This window comes from Macrotis lagotis, chromosome 1 (genome assembly GCF_037893015.1).
Source record: "Macrotis lagotis isolate mMagLag1 chromosome 1, bilby.v1.9.chrom.fasta, whole genome shotgun sequence".
Taxonomy (NCBI): domain Eukaryota; kingdom Metazoa; phylum Chordata; class Mammalia; order Peramelemorphia; family Peramelidae; genus Macrotis; species Macrotis lagotis.
The window spans coordinates 734645053-734669994 of NC_133658.1; the positions used below are offsets into that span (position 1 = coordinate 734645053).

The 24942-nt window shown below is 34.5% G+C and overlaps 1 protein-coding gene across 5 annotated transcripts in view; it reads left to right on the forward strand.

Annotated features, from left to right (window-relative positions):
- The window catches only part of ATP8A2 (ATPase phospholipid transporting 8A2), an 865734-nt gene that overhangs the window by 233600 nt on the left and 607192 nt on the right, over positions 1-24942 (forward strand). For all 5 annotated transcript variants that reach the window (XM_074216189.1, XM_074216185.1, XM_074216187.1 and 2 more), the window contains 4 exons: positions 20150-20249; positions 22014-22112; positions 23567-23612; positions 24662-24702. In XM_074216189.1, the coding sequence (XP_074072290.1) occupies positions 20150-20249; positions 22014-22112; positions 23567-23612; positions 24662-24702 (286 nt within the window). The remainder of the gene's footprint in view (positions 1-20149; positions 20250-22013; positions 22113-23566; positions 23613-24661; positions 24703-24942) is intronic.

A 24942-nucleotide genomic window follows, 5' to 3' on the forward strand; every position in this document is an offset into this window, starting at 1 on the left:
ATCACCTCGATTTATTTTAGTCATGTGGTGACTTGTCCAGAGTCGCACAGTTAGTAAATGATCAGTCTAGATTTGAACTAAGGAAGAAGAATTCCCCTGATTCCAGGCTCTAAGCACTATGATGCTTCCTAGATGCTCTTGGAGTGAAAGGATCTGGGTCCAAATTCTACCAGTATCTCTTTGGGCATATCTCAGTTTTATAAAAGTGAGGAGACTGGTCCAGAAGGCTTCTAAGGTCCTAGGTCTAAATCCTATAATCTTCTCATATGACTTATGATTTATCTCCTTTTTCTTGAACTTATACATATTTTAGAAAATTGCCAAGGGATGGAGGTTGCTTTGAGAAATTATTGCTTAATTGGGTTCACACAGCTAGTATTTATCAGAACAAGGACTTGAACCCAGGTCATCTTCATTGTGAGATAAGCTTCCTCTCTTCATAAGCACATTACATTTAAATTTTCAAGGTCTTGCCATTTATTTCTCTTTCCTTTTCTTTAATGTATTCAACTTAAATATTTCTGTGGATGGACATTTTTAATATTTCAGAAAATCTATTCTTATATAAGATTCTTTGTTCTTTCCCCTTTAAAATACTTATTTTTTAAAATGTATTTTTATCTATGAAATATAAATATATATTATGTGCATTTGCCATATCTCCTTTACCCCTCCCCAATTGAACAATTAAAAAAAATGAAAATAACATTCTCATAAAGTATGCAAGATTCAACAAAATAAAATTCTTACATTGGGAACACCTAAAAATGTATGTCGTCTTCTCCATTTTCAATCCATTAGCTCTCTGATTGAGGTGAGTGATGTATTTCATCTTCATTCTTCTGGACTTGTAAATGATTGTGACTAAATTATAAGCATAGTTCTAAAACTTTTCAGAGTTGTTTTTCTTTATAATATTGTTGTTGAATAAATTGCTTTCCTAGTTCTTCTCTTTTCTCTCTATATCAATTCAAAAAGTTCTTAATTTTTCTTTAACGTGTTATTTTTATAATATCTTATGGCATAATAATTGTATTCATACTGTAATTTGGTCATTTATCATTACCTTAGTACTTCCTTAGTTTTCAGAAAGTTCTTGACTACTATGAAAAGAGCTACTATAAATAATTTTGTGCATGTAAGTCTATTTCCTTTTTTTTTTATCTCTTTAGAGTATAGATCTAATAGAGGTATTACTTGATGAAAGGATATGCACATGCTCTTTGTGCATCATTCTAAATGACTTTCTAGAATGACAGTACCAATTGTGCATCAATATTCCTGTTTTTCCATAGCACCCTGAACAGTTGTCCCCCCCTTGGATGGGTGTGAGATGGAATTTTAATTGCTTTAATTTGCATTTTGCAAATCATTTAGTGATTTGGAGTAACTTTTCAGATGGTTATTGATAATGTGAATTTTTTTCCTTTTAAAATTACATATCCATTTACCATTTATTTATAATTCTCCTTTACTCTTCATCTGATTTCCATAGATTTTTATTATAGATTTAGCCCCATGTTTTCCAGAACCTTTGCCATTTTGCTCCAAATATCTTGTTATAAATTCACAGATACTAGGTGTTATTATTTTTTCTTCATACTGTTCTCTTAAACAGGTGATCTTATGCTAACTTTATCCTCCTACCTTTCTTCTATGTATTCTATATATTGTATGTTGTATATATTAGCCCTATTTATAAATATGGAAGCCTGAGGAAGAGAAAATACAATATATTGTAATGAAAATAGTATTGACAGGGTGGCTAGGTGGCGTAGTGGATAAAGCACCGGCCTTGGAGTCAGGAGTACCTGGGTTCAAATCCGGTCTCAGACACTTAATAATTACCTAGCTGTGTGGCCTTGGGCAAGCCACTTAACCCCCTTGCCTTGCAAAAAAAAAAAAAAACTAAAAAAAAAAAGAAAATAGTATTGACATCAGAGTAAAGGACTAGGATCCAAATCCTGCCTGTTTCACTTAAAACTTTATATCTTGAAAAATTCACTTTAATTCTTCTTTTTGTGTTTGTAAAATGAGGTAGTTGGTCTGAATGATGTTTCTTACTTTTTTTGGCAAGGCAAGGGGGTTAAGTGGCTTTCCCAAGGCCACACAGGTAGGTAATTGTTAAGTGTCTGAGTATGGATTTGAACCCAGGCACTCCTGACTCCAGGGCCGGTGCTGTATCCACTTCGCCACCTAGCCACTCCCCCTGGATGATGTTTCTAAGATTCCTTCAAGCTCTAATTCTTGTGAGTCTTGGTCAAGTGAGTTATCAGAGTTCATGCAGCAGATTGGTGGCAGAGTCTCTGGACTCAACAATCTATTGCTCTTTCCACTCCAATATGCTGAACACAGTTCACTAATAAATAAATGAATGGAGAGGGAGAATTTTTTATTTATCCTATTATAATTTTATTTTAATCTGTGCTCATATAGAAAACACTAAAGAGTACTCCCAAAGATTTGTCTTGTCTTCCTTAAATAAAATAAGTTATGGTCCTTTTCAAGTGAGAGGTTTACCTAGGCCTCAGTCTTGGGCTCCATGCTAATTTTGATTTTAGAGCATATATAATGGGATGAAGGAATATATATATATATATATATATATATATATATATATATATATATATATATATATATATATATATATATATATATATATATATATATATATATATGATAGAGGATGGAGAGTCTCATTTTTTTATAGGAGGAACAGAATGTTTAAGAACTAGATTTGGAAGAAAAACTGGAGTGTTATGTTTTCTCCTCAGTTCCTGAGATTTCATTGCCATGTCACAATCTTGGGAAAATCTTTCTCAGTCGCTTATGGTGAATAGTAGATGTTTGCTCCCATGGGCACCATTAGTGAAAAATGCCAGAGGCTACAAATAGCTTAGTTTGTACCAGGTAAAATCCCAAAGCAGAAATCATGTATCTATTTCCTGTTGGTACAAAATATACTATTGGTACTGCTCTTCTAGCTAGTCATGAAAATGTTCATATACTAGTAATCCTAACAGGATAAGAGTCATTGAATTGCAAGGGACCTCAGAGGCAATCTTGTCTGATCTGAATCTGAGCAACAAGTCATTCAGATTTTGCTGGAGGGAGACCCTTACTCCTACCAAGGGAACCTATTGCATTTTAGGATCATTTAAGCCCCTTCTTTTTCAAGCACAAAACATCTACAAAAAATTGTGTGGAGAAGAAAGAGGACTACATAAAATGACATGAAGAAAAATCACACAAGATTAATTTTGAAAATGATGTTCATTTAAAATTTTTTTTTATTTTAGGTTTTTGCAAGGCAATGACATTAAGTGGCTTACTCAAGGCCACACAAGCTAGGCAATTATTAAGTGTTTGAGGTCAGATTTGAACTCAGGTACTCCTGACTCCAGGGCCAGTGCTCTATCCACTGCACCACCTAGCTGCCCCTGATGTTCGTTTTTTTTTTAATGGGATGTGGGAATTGGTATTTATACTCCTTAATTAGCTAGAGAACATATATGCATGAATTTACACAAATTCTCTCTCTCTCTCTCTCTCTCTCTCTCTCTCTCAGTATACCCCATTTTTGTTTATACAGCCATAAAAATTGTCCTTGAATGTGTATAAGTTGTCTCCCCAGATAGAAAAGAAGCTGCTAGAGAAGTCTTTTCTCTTGTGTCTTTGTGTCCCTAGCATCTTGCACAGTGTATGGCATATAGTAATTGTTTAATAAATATTTATTGGTTGATATATTCCAGCTTGGGAGCAACTTCTCTAACTTGAAATCATGCAGACAGGATTTCAAATCTTTTTAACATACACTAGTTGAATAATTGGTCAAGTTACTTAAGTTTTACCAGCCCCACTTCCCTCATCTGTAAAATGCAGAGTAATAAGAGCACCTACTCATAAACTTATTATGAGGACCAAATGAGATAATGTATACAAACCTTTAAGTACTATGTAAATAAAAGCTAATATTATTAGAAAATTCATTGAAATAATCAAAAACAGTTTCCAAATGATTCCTTCCTCCCTGTACCACCCCTCACTGCTACAATGCACATCTTAACCTGTAACTAAATAGTTCCAAAATGTTTAAATATTGTTTTGTATCTACAGGAAACTCAATAGCCTGTTTTAGCTAGATTAGGTGAAACATCATGGCTGTGAATAAGCAGAATTGGGTTAAGATCTCAAGTCATTATGTGATCTTGAGGAAGTCACTTAAGTTCTTTAGGCTTCAGTAACCTTATTTTCAAAATGAAGGGATTGGAATAAATAATACTGAAAGACTTTTTTGTTTGTAATTCTGTGAACCTATTATCTTGACAGTTATAATTCTGAAAAGAAGAATGTTTAGTTTGTTTAGCTTGTAGAGAAGGATGCTCTAATAAATGGCCACCAGAGGACACTATGGAGTTAATGCAAAAGGACCTGATAAATTTATAGAGGCAGTGGAGAGATGATTTACTATTTAATGATAATAGCAACACATACCAAAGTAGTAGAATATTTTTCCCCATTTAAGAATGAATGTTTCAGATGATATCCTTTCCCTAAAGACTGAGTTCAGGAGCTTCTTCTCATAATAACATCATAGAAGGGATCTTAGAGTTTATCTAGAATCAACCCTTTTGCTTTACAAATGAGAAAATGAAAGAAGACTACGAACTTTCCAAAATCACATAGGTGATATGCAACAGAGAGGAGATATGAACTTAGGTTCTCTAATTTTAGAACCAGTGAACTTTTCAGGACACCACCCAGCTTCCCATACTCCCAATTACATTCTTTTGTTTGTTAGGTTAGAAAGTGATCAGAAACTCCTTCCTCTTAGAAATAAGAAGTAAATATGGAGAGTTACTTGTATTAAGTGAGTATGATTACTAGATCTTTTGTTGTAGTTTTTCACTTGTGACTAACTTCTTCAATGTGACAGGCATTTTTTTATTTTGTTTTGTTTTGGGGTGTGTGTGTGTGTGTGTGTGTGTGTGTGTGTGTGTGTGTGTGTAAATAAGTTTTTGTTTTCATTTGTGATACCATTTTTTTCCTCCTTACTTTTACAAAATCATTTCCAAATTAGGATCTAAAATGTTTGACAAGATATTTGAATAAAATCTGATGATAAAATGATGACAGAAATTCAGAATTACAGATTGTTTTTTAGGCTTTGTTTTTTTTTTTTTTTTTTGCAAGGCAAATGGGATTAAGTGGCTTGCCCAAGGTCACATAGCTAGGTAATTATTAAGTGTCTGAGGTCAGATTTGAACTCAGGTACTCCTGACTCCAGGGCCAGTGCTCTATCCACTGCACCACCTAGCCACCCTACAGCTTTCTTAAGTAAGTATATTTCTTAAGTCACCCTTTTTTGTATTGATCCCCTATTAGTTCAGGCATCTGTTATCGGTAGACTAATCACTGTAGTCTGAGTTTCTTCCTTTTAGGGAAGTCACTTTCCTAACATGTTCCTTACAACCAAAGATACCATCAGCCTCTTTTATTTAGGGGCATTAGGTGAATTTGTGATAACTGCATAGTATGTTATATTTCTAATGTTTGATAGGCAATTCTTAAGTTGACTAGTAAGAAATTCCACAGATTACTAGATTACTAAATTTCATAAATCTTTGCTTTGAATGAAAAAGCTTTATTCAATATCTAATGTGTATATTTGCCTTTTTAGATACTTAATAGTCCACAAAAAGATCAATTACAAATATATTTCATTTTGGTCTTATTTAGGACCATGGACAGCTCCTAAAACCTCCTATACTATTTGTAAACTTTTACCCCAGCTAATTGGAAGGGTGTAAATTTAATTCTTAAATAAGGCCTAAAGATGATGAGATGTATAATGAAAATCACTGTTGATTTGATAATTTTTACCCCATGTTATCCTATATAGCTTGATTTTGTATTTCTGCTGAACAGTAGAATTATTGAGCTCATGAAATCCTTAATGTTATTTAATGTTGGTTTTCCTTAGAATCTTCCCCTCCTTCTCCACCCCCCACGTCAAGTCATTGTGAGCTCCTTACTATAACCCCTTTACTTTGAGTGGTAGGACATAGTACATCCTATTCAACTTTCCTAATGTAATTCAGGCTTTCCTATTCACTCCCTCAGCATTGGGATAATTCTCAATAAGGCAAAATTGGCTCATTAGCTCCCACATCCCTCCTGGAAAAATTAAATTTTAGGAGGTCATTTGTTGAAAATTTATCTGGTTGAATTTAAGGAAGTATAAAAATGGTCAAGTAACAACATTTCAGGAATCATGAGGAAGATGATGACTGCTTAAGGGAAATTATCATGTAGATTAGGCCATCCTAGCCAGTGGTCACTTTAAGTTCTTCCTGCTTTTCATACTTTCTTTGCTTTGTCTGTTTCAAGCTTCAAGTGAACCTAATAGATTTAAATATTTTAGTCTGGTTTCAGCCTCAATTTCCTGGCAAGGGAATATGGAAGATTCCTGAAGGAGGAGAGGGGTAGGACAAGCTATTTGTTTCAGTATGGGTCATTGGGAAATTGGGGAAAGCCTATAAAAATAAAACAAAATCTGATGTAAACTATTCTAAACTCTTGATTAATTAATTGGAAGTTCAAAACATACTTTCCCAAATTTTTTAAGTTTTTTCAAGGCAGTGGGGTTAAGTGATTTACCCAAGATCACACAACTAGGTAATTATTAAGTGGCCAGATTTGAACTCAGGTCCTCCTGACTCCAGGGCTGGTGCTCTATCTACTGTGCTGCCTAGCTGCTCCCTCCCAAATGGTTTGAACTAATTTGGTTTTGGTACATTTGAAAAAATTACTTAAGGCAATGGGGTAAAGTGACTTGTCTAAGGTCACACAGCTAGGCAATTATTAAGTGTCTGAGGCCGAATTTGAACTCAGGTCCCCCTGAGTCAGTGCTCTATCCACTATATCACCTAGCTTGCCCCCCTGAACAAAGCTTTTGAGAAGTACTTAAAAGGATCAGAGCCAAGATGGCAGAATACTGGTGCAATCTAGTTGAACTCTTCAAACATTCCTTTCCAAATAACTTTAAAATAACTCAGATGTAATTTTTTGAGCCAGAAGAGTCAATAGCAGGTCAGAGAAAGATATTTTTCCATCCTAAAACAACTTAAGAGGTTTACAGGAGAGGTCTGCATCATGGAAATGGAAGATGACTCAGAGCAGTCAGGAGCCTTAGGGTAGTTATTGGAAAAGTACCTGTTACACTACCAGCCTTAGCAGCTTTCAGAATGCTCAGCCCAGGGCTGATAAGGGACTTAGACAAACTGGTCAGAAAGAGATTACAGGGGGCTTTGTGCTAGGCACTAAATGCAGCATGTGCTAATTGATAACTATATTGCCACTAGATTATAGTTCCAGCCTAGAGAGGAGCATTTCTGGTTAATCAAAAGGAACCAGGGACTCCAGTTATAGTTCCAAGGCAGAGAGGTGTGCTAATGCTTGTGGCTGTAGATAAGGAGGTGATTTTGTCATAGTTCTAGGATCAAGAGGAATGGTAGGGCTTACAGCTTCAGGGTACCAGAGATCTTTCCTAGATAAAGACCAGGGAGCAGACCAAGATTAATGACCACTCTTCTTCCCAGATCACATCACATTGGAAGCTTTAAAAACTTGCAGAGCCCCAGAATTAACACTGAAAGCAGCAGCACACACACAAAGGCTGAATCTTGAGATAGTATCTTCCCCATCCCCAGTTGAGCAGAGCCCACCTTTAACAGAAGGTTCAAAGTCAAGAAATGGACTGGGAAAATGAATAAACTACAATAAAAAAGAAATTGACCAGTAAATCTACTACTGCCAAGGAAAACCAAGATATAAACTCAGAAGAAGACAGCAATGTGAAAAGAGCTACAAATAAAGCCTAAAAGAAAAAATGCTAATTGGATCCAAGCCCAGCAAGAATTCCTAAAAGAACTAAAGAGTTAAAGAGTGGTAGAGGAAAAATTGAGGAAAGAATTAAGAGTGTTGGGGAAAGAAGTGAAAGTAATGTAATAAAATTATGAAAAGACAATAAATAAAATACTGAAGAAAGTAACACTTAAAAAAAAAACAACAGAATTGGCCTAATGGTAAAAGACACAAAAAAATTCACCGAGGAAAATAACTCCTTTAAAAAAAAAAGCAGAACTATCAAATGGAAAAAAAAGAGGTACAAATGCACATTGAAGAAAATAATTCCTTAAAAATAGAACTGGGCAAGTGGAAGCTAATGAATGCTTCCATTAGACATCAAGAAACAATAAAATGAAATCAAATGAAAGGGAAAAAAAGAAAATGTGGAATATCTCATTAGAAAAGAACTGACTCTGGGAAATATATTGAAAAGAGATAATTTAAGATTTTTTTTTTAAAAAAGAACCTTGTCATCAATTTCAAGAAATCAAAAAGGGAAACTGTGACTTGAGCAAAAACAGTATAAAATGGAAATTGAAAGAATCCACCAAATACCTACTGAAAGAGATCCCAAAATGAAAACTTCCAGGAATAGTCAAATTCTAGAGCTCCAAAGTGAAGAAGAAAATATTGCAAGCAGTCAAAAGGAAATAATTCAATTATTTTGGAACCACAGTCAGGATCACAGAAGATTTAGTAGCTTCCATGTTACAAGAGTGGAGAGGTTGGTACATGATATTTTGAAAGGTAAAAGAGCTAGCATTAAACTAAGAATAGCCTACCCAGAAAGACTTTAGTATAAAATATTTGAAGGGGAAAAATGTATATTAAATAAAATCAAGGACATTTAAACATTCCTGATAAAAAAAGACTAGAGCTAAATAAAAAAAATTGATAAAAACAAAGATTGAAAGGTAAACAGGAAAGAAGAATTATGAGGAATTCATTAAACTTAAACTTTGCATTCCTATTTATATTTTATTGCTGTTTAATTATAATGCCAAAAAACTTTTTCATATTAGAACCTTTAATAGGAACTGTAGAGACAGAGTACACAGGTGTTTTGATTATGTTGGGTTGATCTACATATAAAAAAGAATGTAGGTTTAAGGAATGCACCTAGGAAGAAGGGAAAAGACAGAGGGAGAACAAATTTTCTTACAGAAAGGAGACACATGAACAAGGTCTGTTATAGTGGAGGGTAAAAATATGATGGTAGGCAATGCTTGAGCTTCACTGTTACCAGAATTTGTTTAGAGCGTTCAGAGGGAAGAATAGTTGGCTCTAAAGATCTCTCTTACCCAATGGGGAAAATAGGGTGGGGAGGAAAGAGATAAGAATCATGGGAGTACAGAATGATAAAACTGAAGACAGTGGTCAGAAGCAAAATAGACTTTTGAAGAGTGATAGGATAAAAAGAGAGAGAGAAGGATAAACAGAAGAAAATAAGATGGATGGAAATACACAGTAATCATAAATATGAATGTGAATGAAATAAGCTCATTTATAAAATAAAAATGGATAGCAGTGTGGATTAGGAACCATAATCCAATATTTTGTTTATAAGAGACACACTTAAAGCAGGAAGATTCACACTGAATTATAATAATAGACCTTCTGCTACACCTGAGTGAAAAAGGCAGTGGTAGTAGTTATGAAAAAACAAAAGCAAAAATTGATTTAATTCAAAGAGGTAATCAGGGAAACTGCACTTTGCTAAAAGGTGCCATAGAAAATGTAGAAAAATTTATAGCATTTCTCTTATAAAACCCTAATTTCTCAAATATGTAGGGTACTGGGATATTTATAAAATTAAGTTATTCATCAGATAAATGGTCAAGGAATACAAATAGTCAGTTTTCAAAAGAAGTAATCAAAGCTATTTATAATCATATAAAATGCTTTAATTACTATTTCCTAAAATGCAAATTAAATCTGAATTACCACCTAATACTTAGTAGAAATGACAAAAACTGGAAGGAGTAAGGAAAATAAGTACAGTAATAAGCTATTGGTGAAATTGTGAACTGGTTCAATCATTCTGAAGAACAATCTGTAAATATGCCTAAAAGGTTATAAAACTGTATATACTCTCTTTGATCCAACAATATTACCACTAGATCTATACCCCAGAGAGATCAAAGAAAAAGGAAAAGGATAGATCTGTGGAAAAATATTTAAAGCAGCTATTTGTGTGGTGGCAAGGACTTGGAAATTGAGAAGATTAGTTGGAGAATGATTGAACAAGTTGTGGTATATGATTGTGATGGAATAATATTTTGCTATAAGAAATAGTGAAGGGGGATGGTTTCAGGAAAAATAAATCATATCAAAACCTATTTGAAATGATGCAAGGGAAATGAGAAGAAACAAATTCATTGTGCAGTGTAATAACACTATCATACAATGACCAAGGCAATTCCAAAGGACTCATGATAAAAAATGCCACCCACTTTCAGAGAGAGAACTAATTAACTCTGAGTGCAAACTGAAGTAAAAGTTTTTCTTTATTTTACTTTGCTTTATTATGGCTAATATCGGAATGGTTTGCATGATTTCACATGTGTAATTGATTGATATATTATTGCCTTCTCAGTGAGTGGGAAGGGTGGGGGAGAGAGAGAGAGAGAGAGAGAGAGAGAGAGAGAGAGAGAGAGAGAGAGAGAGAGAGTACTTGAAATTCAAAAAAGAGAAAAGGCTATTAAAAATAAATAGATAGGGGCAGCTAGATGGTGCAGTGGGTAGAACACTGGCCCTGGAGTCAGGAGGACCTGAGTTCAAATGCGGCCTCAAACACTTAATAATTACCTACTTGTGTGACCATGGGCAAGTCACTTAACCCAATTGCCTTGTAAAAACTAAAAAATAAATAAACATTAAAAATTAACTTAAAAAGAAATTAATATAGCCATATGTGAGTTTTAACTGGTCATTTTTCCTATCCTCCCCTTATGATAGGGGATATATTGGCAGAGCAGTGAAATAGCTAGTAATTTTGACTTCTAGTAGTCCATGATTTTCCAGTAAATTCTTTTTCTGATCTTGTGCAAATGTATTTATCTGTTCAGAACTTTTGATTTATAAAGCAATTGGATTGGATTTTATAATCCCTAAGATCTCTTAGATCTAAAATTGTGTGCATATGACTGTGGGTAGTAGGAGGAAGTGAATAGAGAGAACTGATCAAAGAGACTGAATGATTGAGAGAAATAATTTTCATTTTTTTAAAATAAGCATTTCATAATATAATTTGGGAAGAACTATTGTCAAAACTGGCAAAATCATTGTCAAGTATGAGGTGAGGAACTCAGAGTTTGATCTTAAAAATAATAATGAATGTTATTAATTAATTTTTTTCATTTTAAAGATTTTAATTTTCCCCCAATCTTACCTCCCTCCTCCTCACCCCCCACAGAAGGGAATTTCCCAGTCTTTACATTGTTCCATGGTATACACTGATCCAATTTGAATGTGATGAGAGAGAAATCATATATTTAAGGAAGAAAAATAAAGTATTAGAGATAGCAAGATTACATAATAAGATATCAGGGTTTTTCCTAAATTAAAGGTAATAGTCCTTGATCTTTGATCAAACTCCACAATTCTTTCTCTGGATACAGATGGTATTCTCGATCACAGATAGTCCAAAATTATCCCTGATTTTTGCACTGATAGAATGAGCAAGTCCATCAAGGTTGGTCATCACCCCCATTTTGCTGCTAGGGTGTACAGTGTTTTTCTGGTTCTGCTCACCTCACTCAGCATCAATTCATGCAAATCCCTCCAGGCTTCCCTGAATGCCCATCCCTCCTGGTTTCTAATAGAATAATAGTGTTCATTGACATACATATATCACAGTTTGTTAAGCTATTTCCCAACTGAAGGACTTTTACTTGATTTCCAGTTCTTTGCCACTACAAACAGGGCTGCTATGAATATTTTGTACAAGTGATTTTTTTTTTTACCCTTTTTCATAATCTCTTCAGGGTATAGACCCAGTAGAGGTATTGCTGGATCAAAGGGTATGCACATTTTTGTTGCCCTTTGGGTGCAGTTCCAAAGTGCTCTCTAGAAAGGCTGGATGAGTTCACAGCTCCACCAGCAATGTATTAGTGTCCCAGATTTACCACATCCCTTCCAACATTGATCATTTTTCTTTCTGGCCATATTGACCAGTCTGAGAGGTGTGAGGTGGTATCTCAGAAATGCTTTAATTTGCATTTCTCTAATAAGTAATGATTTGGAACAATTTTTCACCTATTGATTGTTTTGATTTCCTCACCTGTAAATTGCCTTTGCATATCCTTTGACCATTTGTCAATTGGGGAATGGCTTGTTTTTTTAAAAATTTGACTCAGTTCTTTGTATATTTTAGAAACTAGTCCTTTGTCAGAAATACTAGCTGTAAAAATTGTTTCCCAATTTACCACATTTCTTTTGATCTTGGTTACAGTGGTTTTGTCTGTGCAAAAGCTTTTTAATTTAATCTAATCAAAATCATCTACTTCATTTTTACTGATGTTCTCCATCTCTTCCTTGGTCATAAACTGCTTCCCTTTCAATAGATCTGACAGGTAAACTATTCTTTGATCTTCTAGTTTGCTTACAATATTGTTTTTTATGTGTAAATTCTGTATCCATCTGGATCATTATTAATTAATAAATAATGAAAATTAAAAATATTAATAAAAACAAAAATAATAATAAAATATGTGTTAACTGAAGGTTTGTCCTAATAAGGGAAAGATTTTGTCCTTAAGAAAGAGCAAAATAGAATTAGGTTGACATATTTACTTTTATTAATATTTCTCTGTTTGCTGATTATAAAAGATATGCATATAATGGGGTCAGGCTAGAGAACATCCAAAATGGAATCTTGGAAACTGTTCCTTATTCATTCTATTATCAGAAAGCAGAATGAAAAGCTGCTTTGCTACAAAGATAGGGAATGGCCTTCAATTTAGGATGGGACTGAATATCAGATACACCATCTAGAAAGTATTTCCAAGAGGACATGCCAGGACGGATGGAGATTGACTTTTGAAGGTGATTTAGAAAGATGCTGGGAATAGATTAATTAGGCTGATATAGAGATATCAGTGATCTTTTAGGACTTTCATTATTTTCTATACTACAGTTTGAGAAACTTGGTTTACCTGACTATCAATTATTGATAATTGTGACTGAAGGGGGGCAGCTAGGTGGCACAGTGGATAGAGCACCGACCCTGAAGTCAGAAGAAACTGAGTTCAAATCCAGCCTCAGACACTTAATAATTGCCTAGGTGACATTGGGCAAGTCACTTAGCTGTTGCCTTAAATAAAAAAATTTAAAAATAGGAAAAAAGAAGAGTGAAGGGAGGGGATATTTCCAATGCTTAGATTAGGAGAGAGGGGAGTTATAAAATATGATTTAGAGTATGGACAATTAATTTATTGAAAGAGAACCTAGATAAATGAATTAAGAATTAAGTGCATGCTATTTGTCAGACATTCTACTAGGACTTAAAGACAAAAATGAGATTCTCTGTCCTCAGGGAGCTTATTTTTTGTTAGAAGAGACATAAAGGTCATTTAACCCAACTCCCTCATTTTATATAGGAAAGAAAGGAGGCCCTGGGAATTTCAACACTTTCCTAGATTCACCTAGCAAGTAGCAGAGCTGTAATTCAAATGCAGATATCCAGTGTATTTTGTACTATTCTGCACTATCATGGAGCAACTTTGAAATGACTGAACAGAAATAAACAATACTACCATGGATTAGCAGATATATTTTACTCAATTAGGGACAAATGAGATAGATTCCACCTTTTTCTTCCTTCTTCCTCAGCTTTTCAAATAGGATTTTAAAACTTGAAGGTTTTTAAAGCCTTTGTGGCTATCTTGCTGAAACTGGAATACCACAAAAAACCCAAAAAAACAAAAAACAAAAACTATCCAAAGAAGGGCCCAGGAAACTCTGGACCAAGAAGATCTGAGTTTGAATACTTGTCTGTGTCATACTGGGCAAGTAGCTTAAATTCTCCCAGCCTCAGTTTCTCCAGCTGTAAAGAGGAATGATAATATTTTACAACATACTTGTTAGGATCATATGGAATAACAAGCATAAAGCTATTTGTATCCTTAAGTTACTGTGTAGAGGATAGCAGAATTTGTTATTTTTATAGTTACTTTTTATAAAAGGATCTCCTTTCCTTAAAATGACAGTGAAAAGAGTATTTCTGAAAATCACTTTATTTTTTTAATTTACCTTTTTTATTTGCACATTATTAAAATAGTCTTGTTGTAAGAGTAAACATAATCCCCCCTCCCCCCACAAAAAACCTCACAAGAAAAAAATGAAAGAGAGAGAAAATAATGTGTTTCAGTCTGTGTTCTGATACCATCAGCTCTGTGTCTGGGGTGGATGGCATTCTGTATCATAATTCCATCAGTGAAGTTACTTCCATATTTTTCCACAGTTGCTGTTGCTGATTATAATTCCCTCCATCTATTCCTTTCCTCTACCATTTATTATATTTTCTCTCTCCTTTCACTCCATCCTTCAGAAGTGTGCTATGGGGTAGCCAAGTGGCACAGAGGACAGAGCACAGGCTCTGGGGCAAAGAGGCCCCAAGCCTACATCCCATCCCAGAGACCCAGCACCCACCTAGCCCTGTGGTCCTGGACAGGCTGTCCAATCCCACCACCTTGCAAAATGACAAAAAAAGAAAATGTGTTATATCCTACTATCCTCTCCCATCATCTTCCCCCCCTCTCCCATTACCTTTCTCTCCTTTGTCTTCTAGATTTCTATACCCTATTAAATATGTATATTGTTTCCTCTATGAGTTATTTCTGATGAGAATGAAGGCTTCTTCATTCCCATTCACCTCCCCATCTTCCATACCACTGCAAAAGCTATTTCTTGACTCTTTTTTAAATGAAATATGTTAGTCTATTCTACCTCTCCTTTCCCTTTCTCCCAGTACATTTCCTTTTCACCCATTGACTCTAATTGTTTTTGTTTTCTTTTTGCAAGGAAATGTGGTCAAGTGACTTGCCCAAAGTCACACAGCTAGGTAATTATTAAGTGTCTGAGGCCAGATGTGAACTCAGGTACTCCTGACTCCAGGGCCAGTGCTCTATCCACTGCACCACCTAGCTGCCCCTATTGATTCCATTTTTATGATATATTATAGCTTTAATTTCAGCTCCCCCCTGTACCTTGTCTATAAAAGCTTCTAACTGCTCCAATAAATGAGAGGGTTCATATGAGTATTAGCAGCAGCATCTTCCCATGCAAGAATACATGCAGTTCATCATCATTAAATCCTCATAATTTACCCTTCTTATCCACTCTTTCTTTGCTTCACTTGAGTCCTGACTTGAAGATCAAACTTTCTGTTCAGCTCTGACTATTTCAACAGGAACATTTGAAATTCAGCTGTTTCATTGAAAGTCCATCTTTTCCCCTGGAAGAAGATGTTCGGCTTTGCTGGATAGTTGATTCTTTGTTGCATTCCAAGCTCTTTTGTCTTCCGGAATATTATATTCCAAGCCCTACGAGCTCTTAATGTGGGTGCTGCTAAGGTGTAATCCTGATTCCAATTCCATATTTGAATTGTTTCTTAATGGCTGCTTGTAATAAATATATTTTCTTTGATTTGGGAGTTTTGGAACTTGGCTATAATATTCCTGGGAGTTATTATATTTTTTTGTATCTCTTTCAGGAGCCAATTGGTGGATTCTCACGATATCTATTTTTCCTTCTGTTTCTAGAATATCAGGGCAATTTTCCAAATTCTTTAAAAATGAAATCAAGACTTTTTTTCTGTTCTTGACTTTCAGGTAGCCCAATAATTTTTTAAATTGTCTCTGTTGGATGTTTGCCAGATCAGTTGTTTTCAATGAAATATTTCACATTTTCTTCTAATTTTCTCATTCTTTTGGTATTGTTTTATTGTGTCTTGATTCCTCATAACGTCACCAGCTTTCTTTAGCTTCATTCTACATTTAAAGGAGTTGTTTTCCTCATAAAGCTTTCTTATCTCCTTTTCCATCTGGCCAATTCTGCTTTTTAGACATTCTTCTCATTACCTTTTTGGACTGTTTATTCCATTTGACCTAAACTAGTTTTTAACATTGTTATTTTGGAAGCTTTGGATACAGTAGCTTGAACTTTTGTCATTTTCTGAGTGTGTGATTTGATCTGACATGGGACCAAAGTAATTGGTTAGGTTAGGCCCTATGGTTAGGTTCCTTTTTTTCTATTTACTCATTTCCCCAGCCTGTGCCAAGTTTTTGGGGTGCTTCCTAAGCCTTTGAATATTTTTGGGACACCCTGCAAGGACCTCAATTCCTTTAAGGTCTTATGAGAAGCTCTGACTGCTCTCCTGGCCTGTGCTCTCATCTGTGGATGACCATAACTCCTTCCCTCTGCCCTGGGTTTCTGAGCAGGTTCCCCTGACTGGGAGGTGGGACAGACTGTGACTGGTGTCTGAATATGGACAAAGCACCAGGGACAGAGGAGAGCCATCAACAGTCTCCCCCCACCCCCTTACCTTCTGTGGGCTGGGGGCTCTGAGAGCAGCTGCCAGGAGGCTCCCTGATGGGCAGGTCTGTGGGCCTGTTTCCATTTCCTGGGATCTGGACTGCATTGATGGTCACGGCTGCGCCAAGGGCCACACTGGCCTGGGCTTCATGCTGGCTCTGGTAGAAGTTTCCCCGTTGATCTTCCAAGTTATTCTTGGTGTTTCCTGCGTTGGCAGATTATGAAACTGCTTCTACTGCCAGGAGCCAGAGCTCCCAGGGACCCAGGTGCCCCTGAAAAATCACTTTATATTGTGATTTTTTTTTGAGCTTTTTGTTTGCTTTTTTTAACTTGTAATTTTTTAAATGATTAACACTACAGACATAATACAATCCACAAAAAATGAATGATGTGTCATCTAACCTTATTTTATCATTAACTTCATTATCTTCTAAGCTCTAATGGAAGGATCTATATATAATTTGTGATGTTACATAAAGGAAAGGTCTTGATTCACCCCCCCCCAAGTCTTTAATGAATTCTTAACATGGGGAAATTAATAATAGAGAACACATTTTCTAAATGCTTTCTGGTAGAAAAAAATACCTCATTTTATCCATCATCTTCTGGAAAATAGGGTTCCAAAAATGAATTTTCCAAATAACTGAAACTTCCTAGTTTGAATGATAAAATATTTCTTTTTTTAAAATCAGAGTTGTTTCTAAAATGTTTTCTGTCTTATTAAACATTCATTTTGAATGATTTAGCTTCTTACCTTATGGTAAGACAGTTGCTCTACTGCATAGTAATATGCTTTGGGTCTTTTTAGTTTTATGAAGTTCCAAGCTTCTTCATTAATGTCTCTAGACTGCTGTTTTCTTTCAATCCACTTTTCTTTTTTTTCCCCCTTAATTTATCACCTCATGTTGCTATTAGTGTCAGCTTTTTAGCAAACCCTCTCCTTGACATGGCTTTTTCCAGCTCTTTCTCTCCACCTTCTACTTTTTTTTTATTTTTAGGTTTTTGCAAGGCAGATGGGGTTAAGTGGCTTGCCCAAGGCCACACAGCTAGGTGATTATTAAGTGTCTGAGACTGGATTTGAACCCAGGTACTCTTGATTCCAGGGCTGGTGCTTTATCCACTGTGCCACCTAGCTGCCCCTCCTATTTTTTTTTTTTTTTTAGTTTGGTGCTTCTAGTTTGACTGTCAGCTTATAAACCAAATAACTACACTTCTAGAATCACCCCTAAAATAAAAGTATAAAAAGTATAATAAAAGTATAAAATAAAAAGTATAAAGTATAAGAACATAATGAAATCCCATTTCACCCCATTGCCTAAGAGGCAGTTGGATATTTAGTGATAGATGTGAGTTAGTACTTGAGCCTACCTTTTAAATCTATTTTCCAGAGTTCTGTTGCTTACTGAATGGGTCCAAGTATAGTTACTATGACATTCATTCTGCCTTGCCAGCACTGAAGTGTTTTCTGGGAATCAATTAATGATGTTAGGGTATGACTATAATTGTGTGGTTCAAAGTGCTAATTAAGAATAATTGTACCAATGAAGTCAACTTCTGCAGAAGAGGTTGGAATGGGATGTTTTATACCATGTTTTCTTTGTTCTTTGTATTAATATATACTACATGTAAAAGTGGCAGAATTTAGATTTTAGTTTATTTTCTTGTTCATCTTTTCCTTTGACAGGACTTGTTAGTCTATTTTGAATGAAAATAAATTATTTTCTTTTGAGAGTCTTTTGGTAAACTCTACTGTCAGTATTGCTTCTGCAACTAGACTACCAAATGTGTGGGGAGTCAAAGTAAAGGATATAAGATACACACACACATATTACATACAATATGCAGGCATGAAATGTGGAACCATGATGTGTATGTATACTATAATATCTAAGTTTGTCGAGAAAAGTGATTTAAAAGATCATTCATATCTTTTGAAAACTAAAGCTCATATACATCCCTTAGTTTCTGCTAATAAAACAAGTTCTTTTACATTAATTATTAAATATATATGGTCTTATTATTATCCAGAACATGATTTGTAGACTGTAGTAGTAATAATGTTCAGTTCTGAAAAAGATCTCAACAGCAGGGAGATGATGCCATGACAAGCTCATGAACTGGATTTGAGTGAGGGGGTGCTGTGTTAAGTCACCTCACTTTTGTCCTCCAGAGTCACCTGGGTCCATTGGGCAGATATGAATCAGAATGATTGGAGATGGCCCTGGATGTGAGGCAGTCGGTGTTGAGTGACTTGCCCAAGGTCACACTGCTAGTAAAAGTCAAGTGTCTAAAGTCAGATTTGAACTTTCTTCCTCCTGACTCAAGTTAGGAGCTTTATCTACCATACTACCTAGCTGTTCTTTAAAAAAAAATCCAATTTGTAGAATGTAGCTTTGCAGTTAAACAGTAAGACCTGCCAGGTTTTGAAAATAATTTCTGCCTTGTTCCTGGTGTTAATGATTCAATACTTTGTTATTTGCAATTTGGTTTCAATTTCATAAAAAAAAGTTTCAGAGCTTCTGTTGGTGGTGGCAAAGAATTGGAAATTGAGTGAATGTCCATTAATTGGGGAATGGCTGAACAAACTGTGGTATATGTATGTCATGGAACACTATTATTCTATTAGAAACCAGGAGGGATGGGAATTCAGAGAAGCCTGGAGGGATTTTCATGAACTGATGCTGAGTGAGATGAGCAGAATCAGAGAAACACTCTACACCCTAACAGCAACATGGGGGTAATGGTCAACCTTGATGGATTCACTCATTTCATCAGTGCAACAATCAGGGAAAATTTTAGGATATCTGCAATGGAGAATAACCTCTGTATCTAAAAAAAAAGGAATTGTGGAGTTTAAACAAAGACCAAAGACTATTGCCTGCAATTAAAAAAGGTTATCTTATGTGTTACATAATTTTGATATCTCTTATATTTTAATATTTCTTTAAGGATATGATTTTTCTCTCAACACATTCAATTTTGATCAGTCTTTAGCCTGGAAACAATGTAAAGACTATCAAACTGCCTTTTCTGGGGAGTGAGGTTGGAAAAATTGTAAAAGTAAAAAATAATAAAAATGAAAAAAAATAAATTCATCTCCCCCCGCAAAATTTCCGAATTGGAAAGAACCTCAGATAATCTTATCCAGTCTCTATATATTCATCTATTTGTTATATACCTATTAGGTTCATTGCTTAGGTTCCTAATTGGTGGGATTTTCTTTTGTGTACTTTACTAGTAAAGAAAATCAGTTCAGTGACACTTAAAAATAGCCAGAATAGAAATTTCAAGTAACAGATTGTTTTCTGGAATAATATCTATAGAAGAATTAGGGTTCCATAAATTGCCTGATTTTAGCTGCTGTATTGTTGTTTTTATTGTTGTTTATCCTTCATTTTTGAAGAGGACCAATGACATTATAATGTTAGGGGTAAAGATGGGTGATATCTTAGCTTGCATGTGAATTGAATTTAAATGAGGTAGTTATACAAAGTCGTCAACCCCACACTCTTCCAGAGGCAAAGAAGTCTAGTGGCAGGACAAAAGTCAAGATAATTAGTGATGTTCTGGATGGCATTGGGTGACCTCAGAGTCTTCATTGTCTGACCTTTGTATTTTTAAAAAAGGTTGTTTTTTTTTGCCTTCTTCCCCCTACTCCAAACATATAGCCCATTAACTGATAATTTTATTGTTTTATCTATAGCACAGCGAAATACAGTGTGGTTACATTTCTACCTCGATTCTTATATGAGCAGATTAGAAGAGCTGCTAATGCCTTCTTCCTCTTCATTGCCTTATTGCAGGTAATTTTTTTTGTTTGTGTTTTTGTTTGGGATACAAATATAACTATTCCCTTGAAAACAATAATAAATAGCTAAGACTTTGATTTTGTAAGATGTTTTAATTTGTAAAACTTTTATTTCAAATTGAATTTTTAGTCCCTGTTTAAAGAAAAATCATAGTTTACCAAAAAATCACATTGAGATTGTATGAGCATTGGGTCTAAAAGACTGGATTTTTCATTTAATTTATGCAGAATCAGAAGGGCATCAGGACTAAGTTCAGTCATAGATATCCTAATGAAGGATAACTGAGTCTTTAATTTATTGAGATCTTGATTGAGAGGAAGGCTCAGTTGACTTTGTTCCTGTAATGATCTGGGAATATATTCTCTTTTGGGTTGATTTAGCCATCAATGGTCCTTCTCTGAACAACTCCTTTTTCTTTACCAGATCTTTTAAGTGAGCTCCAGATTTAAAAAGATATTATGTCCCCTTGATGGCCAATATCAGTTTTTGATGGAGAATAAAACCAAGGATATAACTATCTTGCAGATTCAAGATAGGACAGGACCTTTGTTATTGCTATCTCCTGGTTTTCTGCAGTTAGGCACATGATCCTTTGAGGCATTTCTAGAGCCAGGTTTGTGCATGCTCTATTCTGTTTCAAACACTAAATGTATAGCATAGCACAATTTGATAAAATGGTATATTAAGGAAATGTGAGGAAGCACATTTAAATCTTTCTATTGTTTACTGGAGTCATAAAACATGGGATATCTTGAGTTTCTCATTAAATACATAATTATTTTGTGAGGTCAGTGAAGTCCATACCCCTCTTTTGGACTCTTTATTATATGAGGCATTCAGATAACAATCACAACCACTAGAATCCTAGCTTTCAATGGACTTTAATTGTCAACCATGGTGAAAAAATTTTAAAAGTTTCGCACAGTGGTAGGTCAAGGCAGTGTATGATTTCATACCGGAAAGATGGGTACTTCAAGTGCTATGGAACTATAAAAAGCAATATGTATCAGAACCTTGAGTAGGTCTTAGAGCTGAATCTCAAAAGATAGACATAATTTGGAGAAGTGGTATAATACCCTAAGTTTGAGGAACAGCCTGAGCAAAAGTCTAAAGTAAGGGTAGCTAATAGGAAGAATGTGATTGGGTTAGAGCAGAGGGCCCAAATAATAGAGAGAAGGTTCCTACAGATAAAGCTGACCCAAAGTGTGAATTGCTCTAAACTTTACACTTTTTTATTCTTTTGGAGAATAAACTTTCTTGTTTTGTTAAAATTTTATTTATTCAAGGCAGTGGGATTAAGTGACTTGCCCAAGGTCACACAGCTAGGTAATCATTAAGTGTCTGAAATCAGATTTGAACTCTGGTCCTCCTGACTCCAGGGCTAGTGCTCTATCCACTGTGCTACCTAACTGCTCCAGGAATAAACATTCTTAGGCATTTTTAAGGAAGGGGAGAATTTCTGTAAGCTTCTCTTTTGAGTACAAAATATTTGAAGTTGAAAATAATATGAAAAACTCAAATATGAAGACTTTGAAAGATGATTGGTAATTTTCTATCTTTCCAATCCTACAGTAGTACAGTGGGTTTTTCTTTTCTTTTTTTTTTTTGGAGTATTCCAGAAAGGGACTTGACCCACTAATCAAAAAAAAATCTTCTTTATAAATTGTCATTTCATGGGAATGCTATTTGTGTAGTATGAGTAATTTAAACCAATATTTTGGCATCTGTGTTAATCTTACATTTCTGATTATCTTGCAGCAAATTCCAGATGTGTCTCCTACAGGAAGATACACTACCCTGGTTCCATTGATATTTATCCTAACAGTTGCAGGCATCAAAGAGATTATAGAAGATTATGTAAGTTAATTTTTGATCATAGAAAGAAACATTTTATGAGAGCATTGACTTGATTGTAATAAGACCTTTAGAATACTTGATGTAATTTTTTATACTCTATATGAAATTGTTTGAAATTAATATCTTACAGCTAAAAACTTAAAATATAAATAAGTTTTGTCTATAAAATAAAGCATTTGAACAAGCTCTCCTTCACCACCACCACAGAAATTGTGACAATGTAGTTAGAGAGATAATATATAATTGTGAGAAACTTAAAATCCATGGTAAAGAATAGATAAATGAATACCAACTAAGTACAGTATATGAGAGTAGAGTTACAACTCTACTTTAGTATCATTTCAGTTGTTCCTGGCTAATAGCTTGTGAATGTGAAATGCCCAATATGATTCTTATTTCACTTTTCTCCCATATTTTGAATGCTTTCCTTTGTGCCAGATATCATTTTATAAGTCCCATATTTCTCTTCTTTTACCTTATTTTATACATTTACCCTATGATTCTTTTTATTCATATAACTGATTTTTATACAGGTGTATTATCAGGAGTTATCCACATTTTTTCTTCATGGAAAGTTGTCTATATTGAGGTATATTTTTGACCATGTTGACACAAATTGGAAAAGAAAGCCCATAGTTATTTAGATTGTTTGCTGCCTATTCTTTCCTATGGTTTTTCACATTTCTGCATCTAATTTAGGTCAGTACTTCAAGAATACATGATTTATTCCTTCAGATACACTTCTTCAGCTATAGAACATTTCCATGTCTTAGCAGAAGTATAATAAGATCATATAGATAAAAACAAACAAAACACACATACACACACACACACACACACACACACACACACACACACACACGGTGGCAAACAGGTAAAAAGAGAATAATGCTGAGCGCTTGAATCCTGGGTCTGATATTTATTACCTAAGTGTTCTTAGCAAGTCATTTAATGTCTCTGGGTCTCAGGGGGAGAAGTGAGGAAGTCTAACTAAATGAACTCTAAAATCCATTGTAACTTTATATCTAGGGTCTTGTAAACCTTTTGATAAGCTTCTTAAAAAAAAATAGGCAAAACAGAGCCTCTGGTCAATATTAGGCCTGTATTCCAAGCTTTTCCCATAGCTATAGCTATACTGGAGCAGCTTGCAAGAACCCAGGGTCACTTCTGTTCCATGATGAGGTATCCAAAAAGAATATGGGAGGAGGAGAAAACCTCCTTGCTTGAATTAAGGAATGCTTGAATTAAGTTACATTCTTAATTGTAAAACAAAGATTCCTGTTCTTTGTACTTTGTGCCATTTTAGATTATTGTGCTACTGGGTAAATTATTGAGGATATTTTGAATTACATATTTTATTTGATATGTTTATTCAATATTAACCATTCATTAATATTTAATAATAATATAATTTAATATATTTTAAATTTAATATGTTTTGTATATTACAACAGAAACGTCACAAGGCTGACAGCGCAGTTAACCGAAAGAAAACAATAGGTAAACTAACATTTCTTCTCTAAAATCCATAGCAGAAATATTCATGTACAAAATTTCCAGGAGCAGCTAGGTGGTGTAGTGGATAGAACACTGGCCCTGGAGTCAGGAGTACCTGAATTCAAATTTGACCTCAGACATTTAATAATTGCTTAGCTGTGTGACCTTGGGCAAGTCACTTAACTACATTGCCTTAAATAAATTTTAAAAAAAATTTTAATTTCCAGAAGGTTTTAAGAAAATGGATTACTGGATAATATTTTGGCATTTTATAGTGGGGAAAAATAATAGAAGGGAAAAATTAGCCTCTGTTTGATAAGATAAAGGAATGTAATTTTTAGAAAAGGGTAGTTAGGTGACAGTGACTAGAGTGTCAAGACCTGTGACACCCATCTTCCTCAATTCAAATCTTAATTCAGACATTTGTGTGGCCCTGGGCTAGTCACTTAACCTTGTTTGCGTCTATATCTTCATCTATGAAATAAGCTAGAGAAAGAAGTGGTAATGGGGTTGGTCATTCAGTTATAACATAACTGAAACAACTAAAAACAAAGACTAAATGAAAATATAATTATGCTAATCATTCTAATGCTTTATTCTATTTAGAGTAATAGAATAGTGAAAAAGAGGGGAGGAGTACAATTTTTCAGGAAATAGTCTAAAAAAGGAAAAGTAGCAAAAGTCTGATATATCTTTATTGTCTTAAAAAAACTACTCTCACCTATCCTGTAGTTTAAAATGCAATTTTTGTTATTTGTAGGATATTAACCTTGTTTTTCACCTTATTTGTTTTTCTGACAAGATTTTTTTTTCTTTTTAAAGCTGAAAGTGAATATTGAAGATTTTCTATGCCCTCTGTAGGAACACAGCTTTTTAAAAAATTGGTTGGATGTAGTGTATTTGTCATGTTTCTAAGTGTATAATCTGACCTTTGCCATGATCCAGAGAGTGTTAAAATAATGAACTAAATTATTTTAGTTAGTTTTTGTATAAATGCTTAATAGTTATTTTGGGGCATACCATCTATTAATACAGAATGATTTTCTTTTCAGTGTTAAGAAATGGTATGTGGCAGAATATTACTTGGAAAGAGGTAAGCACTAATTTAAAGATGATATAGAAATTGTTTGGGGACTTTATTTTTGGTGAGGATTATTCATTGCAAACATAATTATATTATCTTAAATATGGATATTGTCTGTGATTGTTAGCTGTACTTAAGTTTTGAATTACCCATGAAAATAGGAGGAAACAATTATATTGAATATATGTACTTTTCTCTTCTAGTATACTAGATACAATTGAATGTGGGTCAGATCAGAGCATTAGGAAC